This window comes from Copadichromis virginalis, linkage group LG12 (assembly GCF_057382275.1).
Source record: "Copadichromis virginalis isolate Kocher_CV1m ecotype Utaka linkage group LG12, C_Virginalis_male_GT1.1, whole genome shotgun sequence".
In the NCBI taxonomy this organism is placed as follows: Eukaryota; Metazoa; Chordata; class Actinopteri; order Cichliformes; family Cichlidae; genus Copadichromis; species Copadichromis virginalis.
The window spans coordinates 35,377,248-35,395,031 of NC_140629.1; the positions used below are offsets into that span (position 1 = coordinate 35,377,248).

Sequence of the window (17,784 nt, forward strand, 5' to 3'; positions counted from 1 at the left end):
AACAACCTCTTAAAATTACAATAATTTATACAGACAATTCCCAATAAAAGGATGTATTTAAATCTCCTCCATCACTCGACATGTGATTCCCTCCTTAAACTGCACATAATTTCAGATTTATTTGGTCATTAAAGTGCAGTAAACTTGTAACTTAAGTTTACGAGCAAATCTAACATGATTTAACTAATGTAAGACTTAATTTCATTCACTGCAGTTTTAAAGCGTGTCATGCAGCACTTGTGTGAGACGTTACAGTTGGTTTGACAGCTGCGGTGCTGGACAGTAGGAGCTGGAAGGAGAGGATAGTGGTTGGCTTGGAGGGTCAGAGGTCAAAGGTCAGCAGCCTGGCCTGGGATCACGCTCTCAGACAGCAGCAGTCCTGCAGCTCACAGTTAATATTAACCAGAGTCCATTTGGATCTTATGTTAAAAAACAAACGCCTCTTTTCTCTGCACCTGTCGGCCTTCACGCACCATTTAAGGGTGTTTATTAGAGTGCGCTGTCATTTCACTCCGGTCAAAGCTGCGGATTATTTCCCGAAAAGTAATAACATTTTATATTAAAAAATAGAAACATTTAGAGATTTTTTTTCTTACTTTTATTTAGTTTTAATGTTTTTTCACTTTTACTTTTTTTGTGTTCTTCGAAAAAAGACAATCTTCATCTTAAAAACGGATATTTTTCACTCTAAAGCCGACTAAACTCCAGCTTCGATATCGGCTGTGAATCCTCGCACACGTTTACACAGATATCGACGAGGCGCTGTCATGCGTAAAAGACGCACGAACACGCCGGTTGAAATCTCGCCAGTCTGGCCTAGAGGTGCGTTTCTTCAGTGCTGTCGGGACGTCCCGTTAAAAGAAACACACACACACACACACACACACACGCATACTTCACGGTGGAGGCTCAGCGCTGAAAACAGCCGCTGTGCACGTGGAGATTGATTTAAAGTTTCGGAAAGTTTGACATCTACCCCAGGAAATCACTTAAATACCCAGAAAAATGCTTCTAATTTCATATATATCAGTGATTCAGTTTTCTGTTGTGATGTGCATTACCCTCTGAATATAATCAAACTTTCACCGAGTGAGTTAAATCCTGAACTGAACAGATTTGTTCAAGCGTAATTTAAGTTTTTGAAATCGCATTGTTTGCCATTAGTTTAACATTACAGTCAGAATTTATTTATTATTGTAATTTAATCATTTATTAGCCCGATTCTTAATATTTTGCTGTCGCGCAGTTTTATTTTAATGTCCTCACAACATTTCTAACATTATGGAGGAATTTTTCGCTCACTGCTTTAAAAAAGGTCCGTTTTTGATTACTCTAATCTCCGACTTCCAGAACATTCCCACACAAAAAAAGGTGATTTTAAAGTGGCTGCACCGTGATCCATCTTAATTTCAGTCGGATCTCATTGGGGTTTTTTTTTTAAGTGTTCAGAATTTGCAGGAGAATAACGAGGACTTCATTTTATTTCTTTTGCTTTAAACGTTAAACTTCGTGCTCTCTGCTGCTGCAGCGTCACCGCTCTGTCTCGTTCTGCTGTAATAATCCTGTAATCTGGCGCTTTGGCGTCTGTGCCGTAACCTCGGGATTCATCTCCGCCGCTTCTGCTTTCAGGCGTTATGGCAGCGATCCTAAACAGCACGCAGATTGTGTGTGTGTGTGAGCGCGTATATTCCGCGGTGATAAAACGGACCATCAGCAGTAATCTGAGTCGATACGCGCCGGCAGGGCCGATGAGGGATGGAGGGACAAGCAGGAATTAATTGCCGTATATAGTTTTGTGTTTGTGGAGGGGAGAGAGAGGGAGAGAGTGAGAGAGGAGGAGGGGGGATCGATCCACCGACCTACCGGCCCGCTATTTATCATCCCAACACGGTCGTATTGAGGTCTCCTGGGTGTGTGCGCGCGCGCGCGTGTGTGCTTGAGTGGGTGGAGTGGGGGTGTAGATAAAGCAGTCACATACGCACTCCTTCATGTGTCACTGTCACAGCTCGATTATTAATCACAGTAATAATAATAATAATAATAATAATAATGATAATGATGATGATGGTTAATTATTATCCATTTACGTTTTTACTTATTTAATGTGGGTGGGGCGGGGGGGGGGGGGTATTTTTTTATTATTTTTATTTTTATTTAAGTTCAATAACTGCAAGTCGTTTATCCTTCTTTGCTATGCTAACAGGTTCTATCTGAATATTTATGGCACTGATTTTCACGCTTGGTTTTTTAGGGCTCTTACGTCTTTAGATAAATATTTTCAAAAACGTAGAATGTTTTTTTCTCTCTCGCACTAATAGAAGAATAAATGTAGAAAGCATCCACCAACAGAATGCGGGTCTGACTGAAGGTCTAGCTCGCCATATGTTGATACAGTTTAAAATAAATGAAGTTATTATTAAAATGATTGACTGCAATGATTTGTTGAGTGACATAAATTATTATGTCACTATTTTGTTTTTTGAGAGAGGAAAACTGCAAATGTTTACCTCTTACATGTAAGAAGAGAGGGTCACTTGTTTTTTTTTTGTTTTTTCACTATTTTCTAATTGATTGATTAGTTAAAAGATGTTTTTTTCTCCAAACATTGAATGATTATTAAATTAAATAATTATTAAAACAGTTTAAAGCTTTCACAGATCAATCTTTGGTGTACCTCAAAGTCCAGCAACATTGGATCCCACATTTGCCATTATGCCATGGAATAACCTCTCATTAGCCCATCACAGTCTGCTTTTGTTACATGAGCTTTCTGTTAGAAGCTTCTAACCCAGGATAAACATGAGGATGCCTTTGTGACATCATTCGAGGTAGTTTTTAAGACTTTATAAAAATATTTTCCAAAGAGATTTTTTTTTGTTTTTTTCAACAGACTGAGTAAAACTACTGGTGGTGAGAAAACCGAGTTCTTTAAATGCTCCAAAATTTGTGAGTTTGTTACATGAGTCAAAATGTTCTCAAACATTTGGATTGTGACTCATTTGTATTTAAAAATCATAATGTTAGTATTCACAGATTCTTGGCTACTTCTAGATTAAAAAATGATCAATAAATGACAAATTCTTCCATTAGTTGCTGCTATTACAAGCAAAAAATACAGATAAATCAAGCAGACTTACCTAACATGCTGGCGGATTAGCATACAATTAGTTCCTTTGGTTTATTGCCTAAATATATACATTTTTAGTTATTAATTTAATAAAATATTAATAATTTTTAATAAATTAAATTCCAGCCATATTTCCCCCAGTCCTTTAGATGTTTAAGTCATCTGTGTTCACATCAGTTTGATGTGACTGAGCAGAAGTGGAAAAACAAACCGAAAGAAAACATAAAGAGGCTGGGATTTTATGTTCAATAAATACATACATAAATTTTAAAGCTTTATGTCGATTGCCCAACAGCAAAAATGGCTGGAAGTTATCAGCCAGCTGGGATGCATTCTGCTTTGATAGGAAACATAGATCAGTTCTTCCGAGTTACATCTGGAGTTAATACCAGCTGACAGTTTTACAGTAATTTAATAACGGCTGAACACACACACAGACCTCTGACTGCTTGTATGTTGGTTTTCAGCCTCTGTCAGTTTGTGTGGAGTCACTCAAAACAACTTTAGCACAGACATTATACTGTGTGACAGATATTAAATGCAAATCACACTTTAACCTCTCTCTAACCGACAAGCTTGCAGGTTAAGTTGTTGTTTACTGTCTTTAAGTGCTAATGAGAGGCTTGAAATGAAATCCAAACCTTCTGTAAAGACGAGGAGCAAGCAGTACGTCACGTATGCTCTGTGCAAATCCAATTCTTGAAAAATCACATGCATAGAGTTCTGACTGATGCTGCGATCGCATTTTAAAGGCAGCATGCTGTGACTGCTGCCTGGATTATGTCTCATCTGGTTACATTGATGCAGGGAGAAGGATTCAGAATCATGCATGTTAGTAAAAGATTGTGGTTTTCATTAAATATTTAAAATCTAAACCTGTCATGGTTTGTTGACATGTTTAATATTAAACCATGACAGTATTTCCTGTGTTTGATATGTGTTTCTCCTACAAAAAACAAAAAGCCATCATATTACAGAGCTCCAGATACAATTATTCTCTGTGTAAGAGCTGATGTTGCTCAGAAAGACCTCACAGAGCTGATTTTCCTGATTATGATCAATCGTGGAAATAAAGAGGGTTGAAAGATTTAAACCAGACCTGTCTTAGAAAATCATTTAAAGACCTTGATATTCTGCCATCGATGTAATTCAAGTGAAGAAAAATAAATAATTGCATTTATGAAATTCATAGTTACAGTACAGCAGTCAAGCCTGTTATGTTTAACATGTATATACATAAAGTGTAGACCTCCCAGACTGGACACAGGACGACACCTCTGTCTTTCAAATGGTTTTGAGAAAAGAAAAATAAAAGAATCACAGAATGTTAATAGTTTTTATGTATATATTTTATGATTGTACAAGCATTTTTATTTTTATTTTAAAAGGAGAACCAAAAACAGGAGAAGGGTTTTCTACCTAAATGTGTTTTTAAGATGTCCACAAGGATTTCTGACCACTACGAGGTGGAAGAACAAACTCAAGAATACTGAATATGTTACAGAAATATATATTTATTCACTTATAAACCTCACTCTTTGGGCAAATGCTGACTTTGGAGTCTGAATTTGTCCCTAATACAACAACAACTCTTAGTTTTTAAGTGGACTCTGCCTCTACAGCCACTTTGTGTGAACAACTAAGATGTGTTGCTTATGAAATCCATGAAGTGCTACAGAGAAAATTACATTTTATTTATGTAATTAACACATTTTGAACTCTTAAAGAAATATAACAAAAGGAAAGACACCCAGCTGAACTAAAATGATCCATGTAGCAAACAAAAACTGTTGTGCTGCCACCCTCATATCGCCTTTGGGCTTTTGGAGCCTTGACCTGACTTTTAAAAAATAGTTGAAAAAAAAAAAAGCACTATGCTGCTAAAAGATAAAAAATAGATATTTGCAAAATTCTGCCTAAATATGTATTTTACCTGGTTAATGTGTGTGGCGGGGCGTGGTCTGCAGCGCCGCTGCAGGGGAGGCGGACGCACCTGAGCGGCACCCGCAATCACGCCTCGCCGCCTTAACGTCTGTGCCATCTATGCTGTTGTGTTGGTGTGTGTCGGGCTGTGAGCTGCAAAGCTACAGCCGGCTGTATGCGTACAGCAACCGTGTGTGAAAAGTGGTCAATAAAGAGATGCTGAAAAGCGTGTTCATGGAAACATCGTCGGGTCTGCCGTGATATGTTTACAATGGGACTTCTGCTCCTGAACCTCTGCGCACAGCGTCTGCAAATCGGGGCTGTACGAAGTCACTTTCATCTTCACGCAGGACTGTAAGCTGTCATCTGTGAGGCGTGAGCGGTGTTTGTTTTTAACATAGTTCACGGTGGAGAACAGCTGCTGATATAATGTGGATCTGAAGGTCCATAATTGGCCTACCTGGGGTTGAAAGTCTTGATAAATGCACGGCGTTTCGGTGGGTACACTGGCTTCCGCGAGTGTGACGCTTATTTTGAGCGATGAAAAAATAAAAGAATATAATAGTATTTTTATATTTCAATATCACAATAATCTTCCAATTTAGAACTACAAGTTAAAAAAGAACTAACATAAATAAAATACACTTCAGCTAAATACTTCTAATTTATTTTCCCAAACCACACGGAGCCGCACTATAAGGACTAAAGAGCCGCAGGTTGCCGACCCCTGATCTAGAAAATTAAGACAAACTATTAGACACTCAATGCAATGTATGCCTTTGTTTTAAGAAGGTATTTCTGGCTTTATATTAAAGATGCTGCAGGATATATGTGTGTAGTTCACTTTGATGTAATAGATTAAAGCTGTACCATCTAATTTATGACCACTAGGAGGCAGAAGACTCACCACAAACTCCACATGACAGTTGATATAGCTAACAAAAAAGTGTTTTACACGTGTAACAGCAGAATGTCTTTTTTGTGTCCACATAGTCTCAAAGCAAAATCCTGAGAGAAATATCTGCTTCTATAACCACTTCCTTCTAACCTAAAGAGGATAACTGAGAGCTAAAAAGTGTAGCAGTATAGTTCTGGTCGTAGAAGAAGTAAGTATAAGCCTCACTGTGTGGTCCAATCTCCTCTGGACTCACAGCTGTGCTATTAACATCCACAGCTGTTATCAAATGTGATGATTTTGCCAAAGAGAAGTCACCGAAACTCAAATTTCTTGCTCTTTGATGCTTGTAATGGCAGAAAGTCAGGAAATAACACAAAATGTATATTACTCTTACAGTTATTGCTGAAGATCAGAGTGACATAAGAAAAACTGTGGAGACTGAAAGAGGCACCTTAAAGTTTCAAAACATGAAAATGCTTGTTACTAAGACGTAAATGGAGCAGATTAATAACTCGGCGTGGAGTTTAAAGAGATAATAAAGAGATAAGAGATATCAAAGTCAAACACACTTATTAAAAAATCTTTTTTTATGAGAACAAAACACTTCATAAAGCAGCAGAATAAGAAGTGCCTGTAGCCATTTTCACTGGAAGGAGCTCGGGGATCAGAGGCAGAGCGGAGCTGTCTAAACACTGGCGATGGATGCAACAGAATACTGAGGTTGAATGATGGGTAGCAAGGAGAGCATGCCATAACAAGTTCACAGCCAGTTCATCAGTCTGGAAGAGAGGAAGAGAGGAGTGAAGGATAGAGAAGAAACAGAAGATATGTTCACCAATGACACTTTTACAGATTTAAGTCTGCTCCTGTATGCGGTGAATTAGCAGCAGTATCAGACGTAGTCTCAGTAGTGATAACAACAGAGTCAAATTAAAGGGGGACCTGTGTTCTTGGACTCTATTTAAAATAAACAATCTTTATCTCATTCTGAACCTTGGCGCATCTGGTGATATTATCACCAATCATCTGTCAAGGCAAACAATTTTAGCTCCTCCCCCTTTCAGCTAACTTTCTACTGATTGGGTCACGTTCATAAAAACAAGGTCTTACGGTCAAGGAGCTTTAGTGTCTCAGATGACATATTGGGGATATCTTCATGTCATCATACAGAATTGAGCCTTTAGAGCAGTCTGAAGTCTGAGCTTTTGGCTTACAAGGATATTCACACATATTCTGACCGCATTACATCTTTGTCACATTTAATATGAGCATGCATCTTTGTGTGTGTTGCATACAGTCATGTGAAAAAGACATGCAATCGTGAAAACAAACATACATAGCTTGTAGAACCACATTTACTGGCAATAACTTGTAGTGCTATTTTCCCATGTGACTTTATCCGTATTCACATCATTGTGGAGCAATGGCCCAACTTTTTACAGTGTTGCTTTCATTCATTGTGGGCATTTGTTTATGACAGTCCCTTCACATCCTTTCATTCAGCCAGTCTGCTGTAGACTTGCTGCTGTGCTTAGGATGAAGCACAGCAATCCTAATTTCCTACTTTCTTTAGCTTTCAGACAGATGGCCTCATATTTGACTTTGGAGTACTTTATTACTCAATGACTGCAGCATCAAACGATCCAAAATCCTCACCCCTCCATCATCTTGCTTGACAGTCTGTATTCAGTGTTAGCGCTGTTATGCTTTCTTTAATTTTCTTTAAGTGTGGAACTGTGCATCTCCACAATGGTCTTGGCTATCCAAAAAGGATTGGTTCTAGTGTATTGACGCACAGCATATCCTGTAATATTTAGCATGAATTAATTTAAATCTTAGTTTTATTACTTTTTATGTATAATTAGATTTGACTAGTATACATTACAACAGGATTGGGATTTTTTTGTGTGTTTATGAATCGATTATAAAGTTACTTACATGTAAAAGTATGTGTTAATGATAAGTAATAGGAAAAAAGTATACATAAGCCACAATTATATTCCCTGCTATCTTGTTGTATTGTTTCTGTAAAGAAGGTTTGTAGTTCATAGATTCATAAACCACAGTCTCTTCTCTCTCAGCGTGTGTGCACACATGTCAGGAGTCCATCAGCTCCTCTGAGGGGTTAACTGATAACCTGGCTCATAGTTTGTTTGATCTCTGTTTGATGGAGATGTTTGGGATTGTATGTTTTAGTTAACATGTAAATATGCTTTACATTTGTTATTTCAGTGTCGAAGCAGAAGGTCCAGTGATTTGATGTGTTTTGATAGACTCGTTGGTAAAATGTGGTTCATTCGTGTGCTTCAGATAGAAACATCCAATGTAGCGTAAGCATATTAATTTCTTGGCATTATAGTAGTTTTATTATATGTATTAGTTTTTTTTTTATTCTTAAAGATATCGACAGCCGTGCAGGACTGACAGCTTGCAAAGATGACATAAAGGCCTATTCAGCCAAAGCATTGTTGTTTATTGTTGTGGTTTCTCTTATGTTTTTATTCCAGAAACCACACACACACACACACACACACACACACACACACACACACACACACACACGCACACGCACATATGAAATATAAACCTGGGTAACTTCAACTTAAATACAACAACCCTCTGAAGGATCCTCTCATGTGCTAAAACTGGAACACCACAAACTTGAGAACCAGTGATATTTATCATCAGATTTATAGGATCACAAGTTTGAATCAGGAGATTGCCTCAAACTCTTTGTGTTTCTAGCAGTCAGATGGATGTAGCACTGACAATGGTGGCCAGATGTGCAACTTACAGGCCTGGTTCGGTTTCAGCACCCAGGTTTGGGCCAGTGCACCCCAGTAGATTTATGTCTCCGGGACTTTTTGCGTGTTTAAAGTAAGGAACAAACTCTGGGTCTGAAAAATGAAGCCAGTGAGGAAGTGGCAGAAGCGGAAGTTCCTAGATTGGCCACTGGAGGCTCGCTCTAAAAGCCAGTTGATCTCCACAGACTCACATAATAAATCTTTTAAGTTTTACAGCAGAAATCAACATATTTACATCTGGGTGCAAAAATATTTTGGTCACTTGGACCGAAAAATAATATCTCTGCTTAGACTGTTGCCCTGTGGCTTGATAAGTAGTAGAAGATGAAATGGATGGATGGGTTTGTGTGTCTCCCATGCACTCTCAGGCAACAGCTTGCACAACTGTCAACTCAACTCTCCGTCCTCTCTTCTACTAACACTATGAAGGGAGCTGAAATTTAAAATAAATTAAACCTGAGAGTGACATCACAGCGGCTATGTCCAACTCTTATATATAGAATTTGACTCTCACTCTGTATGTATTTTCTATTCTCCTAAATTAAGTAACAGTGCTCACATTTGTGTTTCCTTTTGGTGCTTTTTTGTCTTTGGGTCTTCAAGATCATGTTTGTGTTTGTGGTTTTCTTCTTTTTGTTCCAGGTGAAGACCAGAGCCCTCCAATCCTGGGCCTCTGGGATCTCTTTGTACCCTAAAAAAATCAAGATGCTTTTCTTTTCTTCTGTTATTCCATATGTCTTCTTAGCGTTCAATATTTCTTTGGGTAAAAGTTTAAACATCCACATGCCCCCTGCCTCCTCACATGCTGATGAAGACATACTCTATGTCCAAACATTAGCTGCTGCACCTTATTAAAATCCTCTCATTTTTCCATGCGATCTAGATTTAATCTTTCTTCTCCCTGCTTCAGTTATTCTTTGTCAAGGCTCCGCTTTGAGCTTTTGTTGGCTCATGTGTCGGGACTCCTACACACACATATGTATTTACTTAGTTATTTCTTTTGTTTTCTTTGGTTTGTTTGTTTACCCACATGCATGAAGCAGTCATGAGAGGAAGTATCTTAAGTGGCTGCTCTGTGGTGTTTTTCGTTGTCGCAGACTTTACTTTTACCCCTGAGCTGAAATAAAAGCGACGTTTTTATTTTATCTCGGTTTAATAAGTCAAGGATCCTGGAGAATTTTTCCCATTTACTCGACCGTGACCCAGAGTTACATTTTTTGCTTTATAAATGACCATAATATGGTTTAATTAACTTCAATCCATCATGGTGTAAAAGCAGCCGTCAGTCGATCAAATGACGGATATTTAATTTTGGGAAAGACAGAAGAAAAACAACATTAACATCCTGTTCCTCTCAGCTGCTCTGTTCTGTGGGAGTTTTCTGCGCAGATAATAATCTCTCATTATGTTGCTACAGTCAATTAACATCCATTACTGTCAGACTGCATCTCTGAGTAAATGTTGACACTCGCTAACTCCCAGCAATACGCTCTTTGCCACATTTAACCTGGAAAAACACAGAGGAGAGGACTTTTTCCCCCTCATTTGGACTTCATCAGGGCTCCTGCTTTTTATTCCTCTTTTGCTTTTTCTTCAGTTTCAGTTTTTCATTCAGTCTGAAGGATTAACCACTGCTTAGAAAGATTTAATCATTCGTACTTCAATTTTGACTCTGAAACTGTTTATTTACTGTTACATAAAGATTCCAGATTAGATTTGCAATGACTGCTTTGTGGATTTTCTTCCAGTCGTGTAGTTACAAGTAAAAATACAAAAAGATATGTCAGTCTTTCATCCACTTACATCATAATGAACTGCAATTTGGAGGTTTGGGACTTAATGTGTGTGCTAAGGGGATTTTTTAAATAGCTGGTAATTAATAAAAAGTATATATCAGTACAAAATCTGTATAACTGTGCCAGCATTCAGTCACATTTCCAGTTAAAACTTTTCAATTGGTGTTTTCAAAATGGAATTTGCAGGTTTTTAATGGAATTCTGCATAAACAATCCAAACGGATAAAATGCATTCATACAGTTATTAAATCAGAAGGTTCACATAGAAATCGGATTTTGAAATTTTGTTATGCTATCAAAACAAAAACTTCAATAAATTTTGAAAGGAAATTCCAGGGAACTTCCTAGATTTTCAAAATAAATTATCTCTTTTCAACAATAAATAATAAACACTAGAAAACTGCAAAACATTAAAATATTAATTTAAAGGAGTGAGTGAGCACAAGTGAGTTTAACTTCAGTGAGAAATGATTTTGACATTTTGTGCCAAAAGCAACACATTTTTCATGCTCTTGTATTAATTAAAAGTCTGGGAACACAAGTTGTCATAAGGTTACAACAGTTCATAAGTGTGTTGATCTCCAAATGAAGACAGAGTACACATGTGTAAACACTTGAAAGCCTGCAGCCAGGACCCAAACAACACTTTTTGCCCTTTTAAAAATGAGTTTCATCATATTTAAAACAAATGTCTTCAGTTATGGTATGTTATGTTGTTTTGTTTTCAGTTTTCCATCTGCTGGTGTTAAAAAGTCTCTCTTTCCTTGCCAGGTTGTGACATGTGTGCAGACAACAGGAACGGTGAGTGTCCGATGCACGGCCCTCTTCACTCTCTGCGCCGGCTCGTCGGCACCAGCAGCACGGCAGCACCTGTCACCCTACCAGACATCCCTGATTGGCTGAGAGACCTGCCCAGAGAGGTGACCCCCACTTCCTATATGCAGCCTCTAACTAAAAACAGTTTGGTTCAGAGCAAGTAAAATCCCCCTTTCTTCTCTGATATTTGAGTGGTTCATTATTTATTGAAAAATACTTAAATTCAATGTAGTGCCTGCAAAATTATATTTAATAGTAATCATATAAATGTACCTCATTGTGCACCCACTTGGTAGCAACATTTAATATCTTTATCTACTAATTTGACACCACCAAAAAGCTTTAAAAGCTTAATAATCATAACATCTACATAGTAAGCCCATCAATCCCCTGCTGGTTATCTTTCCATTGCCATCTACCTTCATCATGACTACCTCTGCTTTGTATCTGGGTGAAGTCCGTTCATCTCTACTTCCAGGTATCCAACTGGTCCAAGCCCGAGGAATGCTTATTTTTTATTGGCCACACACAATGTCAATCACAGTAACTGGGCTCAAACAGGTGTGGGTCATTTTGGTTGATGAATTGAGGTGTCAGTGGTGGAAAGTATAGCTTAGTAAAAAAAAAACAACACACAGTCACTGCAAAAAAAACACACAATAGATAAATAAATAAAACTATACAAATACTGTGAAACTAGTACTTCCACTGGGTGATACATGTCTGATAAGTAGGCTGCTGTAAGACCATGATATAATAAATCACAGCTACAGTTTGTAAGTAAATTCTTCTACAGAACAAACTACACACGTCTCACCTTTAGCTGACTGCAGCTGCTGGTGTCACGTTGTTTTGACCTCTGTATGCAGGTGTGTCTGTGCACCAGCACAGTTCCTGGTCTGGGTTACGGAATCTGTGCAGCTCAGAGGATCCCTCAGGGAACCTGGATTGGCCCGTTTCAAGGAGTCCCCCTGATGCTGGAAAAACTGCAGTCTGGAGTGGTCAGGAACACCCGACACCTGTGGGAGGTAAGGAGGGGAGAGCTTTATATCTATGCGTGCACCCACGATTGCCTCATGGCTTTGTGCATTTGTGCAATAAGTGTCATTAAATCCTTCCAAAAAGATTCATGGCTGCTCCGATGCACAGGAATCAAAACCCATACGAGGAAGATTAATTATTTTTGGCTGGTAAAGACACATTTTGAAATGTATCTTTGAATTGAGATCAATAACATTACTGGGGTTGCTTTTTGCTTATTTACCCAGGAATTAATGGTGCATTTTTACAGGTGGTTAGCTCATTAAATCGAGTTTTAGCGGTGCAGTGAGGAAATGGAAAACAACAAATAGCTAGCTAGATGCTGGAGGTACTCTTAGGTTATACTTGTATCCTGACATACATGTGAAAAAACCATGAAACCGTAGTCAAGCGCCTGTTATACGTTCTTCATGTGCACTTGGAGTCTGCTTGTATGATGTATGGGCAATTGGTGGAATAAAGCGTAGTCTCTTGCGGACATTTGGAGAGTACAGGGATGTCCTCATGGAGCCTCATGTTTATCTGTGACTATAACACTGGTTTTAGCATCACAACCACATTATCAACATTATCACATGATGGAAGTATATAGAAGGGGGTTATGTTATGTGCACATAGTTTGAAATGAGGGAATGAGGACCAGACTTCCTTTTGTTAAAATGTTAAATTAACTAACTTGAATTGTTAGACCGATTCATTTATGTTAGGCTTCCTATTCAAGTAATTGTATTATTTGCATCATTTGGAGTTCCTGTTGTATTCTGCAGGGGGGGGAAACTGATACTAATTCAACAAATAATAGGTTTTTAAATTTCATCCTGTTCTCACATTTTGCACTTAGTTGTGTGTCTGCCTGTTTGTGTGGATTTTTTTCTGTGCGTGTGTGCTTGTGGTCAGCGTCATGTCACCTCTCAGTCCATTGATCAGAGCAGATTGTATTTACATACAGTGGCAGGAGAAAGTCAATGTGGCAGTTATAAACAGCTGCATTAGCATTAGAGAGAGCGAGGGAGGGTGGACTGAGGCATGCAGGGAGACACAGAGATAGATGAGTCCCGTGTGGCTGAGCTGGTAAAGGTCAGTCAGACGTCGGTTGACCGGACATCAGTCTCTCTGCTGTTGGCTGCAGTGGGACAGGAGGTGGAGGAGGAGGACGTGGGAGTGGGTGTGGGTGGAGAGGGGCTTCTGGTTGTGGTGGTGGGAGGCTGTAGAGGATCACAGGTCAGAGGTTAGGGGGCACAGAAGACATGATCAGCCAAGTCCGGCAGGGCCACCAGGTCTTTGCTTGGGGGGAAAAAAGAACATGAAAGTGATGAGGATTAAACTGACGACATGTTTTTATGAGTTTATCTGATGCAGACAATCACTGAGCAGATTTTACTTTCACATGTTAACTCCTGTTGAACCCAATATGAAGCTGCAGTTAAATCTGTTGTGCCCAACAGTATGACCTGCAAGAGCTAATCTGCCAAGTGACAGACAGCAGCAAACTTATTTATGACCACCACGTCTGCAGGTCATTTTCTAACCCATCTACTACACCTCCCCTTTTACATGCTATGCTTTTGGTAGAGCTTTGCAAAGCCTTGTCTGCTTGTTGTAGCTGTTTATCATCACCAGGGGGCAGTTTCATAAATATGTGAACTACTCTATTTCAACAATTGGATGCCATCACTTCCTGTTGAGTAGTTACTGGCTTTTTGGAAGACTATAAAGAAGTGTATCTTTGTACTCAGCGCGCCATCGAATGTCTTTGTGAATCAAGGCAGGAACATAATATCAATATTATATCTGTTGTCCCTGATGCCTGGGCTGGTCTGGTGTCTACAGTTATACACTTCTGTGATCAGGTAAAGATTGTGGAGACTTCAAGAGTTTGTTTTTGTCCTGATGTGCAGCATGAATAATGAACACAGCTGATTTTAAATAGTTAGTTTAAATGGTCCTGTTCTAGTTGCATATTAAGGCTAATTAAAACTGACAATCTGAGACAATTTGCCTGTTTAAAATGAAATCTACAACACAAAGTGTAGAAACTGAATATTCTGGCGCTAAGATGTAAGAATATCCTGGATGTAATTTTTGTTTTGCTGCTGCAGCTCATTATTTGGACCTGGCACAAACTGTCAGTGACCCTCCATGGGGTCTGAAACCAGCTTTTTAAACTCACTAACCCTGAAGAAATTGGTCTGGTCAGATAACCCAGCTCTAACCGGCAGATTACCGGCTGCCAGGCTACGACTGGCCATTAGGCCTATTGATGAAGGAGCTTTACACACAGATTCCATTAAAACTCACTGGTTGTTAAACTCACTTATTGACGCCTCCCAAAACAGGAAGAGATGCTTGTCCTATAGCCAATCAGGGAGCTGGTGTCATGTTGTCTATGGCATCCTAGAAGAGCCGGTTTTAATTAAGACACTTACCGTTACGTCTGAGTGGAACAGCAGAGGGTTTTCTGGAGCGGCAGTATTTTACTGCTCGACAAATCGATCCCCTCCGAGGCAGAGCTCAGTGCTGGAGTCCAACTTTATGGTGGAATAATTCTTGAACTATCTGACCGGCAGCTTCATCACTCCCTACTCCAGCGCTGTGGCAGAGAAGTCAGGAGCAGAGCGCTAAAACTGAACTTTATCTTGATGTAAATGTAATTTTTGTAATAAAGTTTTATTTAGGGCTACATTGATGAGTTAATCAATTAAGTAAAAATAAATACTGAGTAGGTTAAGCAGTTCCCACAGTCCAGTTTTCCTAATTTCTTACCTTAAGCTTTCTGAAAATGCTGATTCACTGATTTATGCTATTATAGATAAATAGATTTTAAAATATATTCACAGAGTTAATTAAAACTTCAGAAAGTCCTTTCTGCTTGTTGGATGGAAAAAGTGAAAAGGGAGGAAGAGTCAGATGGAGGTGAAAAGATGGTAAGATGGAAGGTGAAGGAAAAGGCCAGAAAAAGCAATGAATAAGTGCTCTAAGTCAGCGGTCCCCAACCTTTTTTGAGCTACGGACCAGTTTAGGTCCAACAATGTTTTCACGGACCGGCCTTTAAGGTGTTGCAGATAAATACAACAAAATAAAACCAGTACCGGTACCAAAAAAAAGTCACACGGGAAAAGACCCAGGGAAACCCAGTTAACGATAAAAACAATAAAAAATAATGATAAAAACCGATAAGAACCCTGAAAACCATAAATTTCACACCTAAGCCTCAACTCACATGGCCCGGTACCAAATGACTCCGGGGGTTGGGGACCGCTGCTATAACTGATGGAAAGCACAGAGAAATGAAGAAAGGCGAGAAGGAAGGAAGGAAGGCAGGAGGTGGGGGAAGGATAAATAAAGTGTACAAAGAAGATGGAAAAGGAAAGAAAGGGATAATGAAGGGTGTGAAGCTGATGGGAAAAGGAACAAAAGGACAGACTGAAAAGGACAGGGAAAGGAAGGAAGGAAGGAAGGAAAAAAGGGATAGGAAGGAAGGACAGGACTAATGCCATAACCCAGGGAGAAAGTCTTGGTTCACTCCAGCTTGTTTTTATTGTTTATTTATGTGTTTATTTACTCAACTGTATATACATAACACTATTTATTACATATTACTTACGTCTTGTATATTGTGCATTATATATATATATATATATATATATATATATATATGTTTTTCCCTTTGTTAATACTGTCCATATGTACATAGTGCTGCAGAACTGTACCCCCCCCCCCCCCCCCCCCCCCCCATCATGTTTACACTGAGTAGGAGGTGGTCTGTATCTCATTGTACAACTGTATAGTGACAATAAAGGCATTCTATTCTATTGTATTATTTATTGAAACTGGTATTAAATTGCTTTATTGGCTTCTGAACATCCACCCAGTTATTGGAGACCCAGTAACTGGCTCCACCCTTTTTTTTTTAAGTGTTTTCAAATATCTGGAACACATTAAACAGAAAAACTATAAAGCCAAAAGGTATGAATGAAGTTAAATGTAAACTCTTCCAACAAATTTGTCTATTTGTGGCTACAGCAGAACGTTAGATTGTTTGCAGATGATTTAGTAAGAAGTTCTAGTAAGAAGATCCTGTTACAATCCTGGATGTAGCAGTGGAAAATCTCATACACATCCAAATATTCCCAATTTGAGTTTCAGTTTCTTTTTGAGGGAAAGCGTGACAGGTTCTCATTCTCGACTCGAACCGGCGACCTCTCTATCTGAACCTCGAGTACGCTCTGATTGAAAAGAATGTGCAGTAAAAACACGGGCGCCGTCCTCTGACCTCGTCCTCTGGGGTTTTACAGGAGTTTTCTTTTTGGACAGATCAGAGACTAGATGAGCTGTCAGCGCCGAGTCGGTGAATATGGCCCAAACATCATAACTTCAGAGCCGCAGAGAAAGAAAAACTGGAGCTGCTCAGTTTGAGGCAAAATATTTTGTTAGTGTGGGATGTTGATGGGACACATGAGGATTCAGAAAATTCCAAATGCCTGTTGGCATCTTGGCTTTTTGCATCATGAGGCTGTTTTCTTTGTCTGTTCCTGGCTGTCAGTCTGTCCGTTTGTGTTTTCCTGTCCGTCCATCAGTGCAGAATTCCCATTGACTTTATGTTTTTAGTGGTTTGTGGTCACAGCATCCAGTAAAGGCTTTGTAATGTTTTCTTGACTGATGTCATTATTTCATGTTTATATATTCTGGGTTTTATTAAAGGGCCTGATCGCCTTTGACATCATCGCTTTGATTACATAATCAGAAATGGTTTATGGCAAATTCCATATGGTGGTTTTCGTGTTGCTTGGATTTCAGTGAGGCAAGTACGTTTTTATCATTGGAATTTATTAACAAAGCAGAAACGCTCACACTGATAATATGACGTCAGATAGATGGCAGGAACAAAGTCTTAAAGCCCTGAAATAATTTTCCACATAAACCATAAACTCAATATTGTTGGATTTTTGGGCACTCGACTACAAAAGCTTTTTTTTTTTTTTAAGCCATGATGTGACATTAATTCCTCAAACAATCACCCAATGATTAAAGCAAGTTATGTGTATTGATAATGACAGTAGCATTCCTTCAACTTAGAATTCAGTGAAAAAGTTTGATTTAATAAATGAACAACAAATTATTGTTATATAAATATAGACAAAACTTTAAAAAGGAAATGTACAAAACTGGTGTTTCTCCGATTGATGAGAGCTTCTGTCATGTCCATATACACTTTTTTTGGAAACTTTTCCTTATTTTTTGTTACTTAAACTGCTCCAGTGTTGGATGCTCACAATAACTATGGACAAAGTTTCAAACAATGAGGCCAGTGTATGCACAGCTTATCTCTGTTGCAACAATATGTTTATTGAGTTTTTAGAACACATAAAATACAGGTCA

General features: G+C 38.7%; 1 protein-coding gene across 1 annotated transcript in view; it reads left to right on the plus strand.

The window, feature by feature from the left end:
* Positions 1-17,784, plus strand: part of LOC146697508 (putative histone-lysine N-methyltransferase PRDM6) — a 34,167-nt gene that overhangs the window by 1,297 nt on the left and 15,086 nt on the right. The window contains exons 3-4 of the mRNA XM_085474246.1: positions 11,320-11,468; positions 12,234-12,392. Of these exons, the coding sequence (XP_085330372.1) occupies positions 11,320-11,468; positions 12,234-12,392 (308 nt within the window). The remainder of the gene's footprint in view (positions 1-11,319; positions 11,469-12,233; positions 12,393-17,784) is intronic.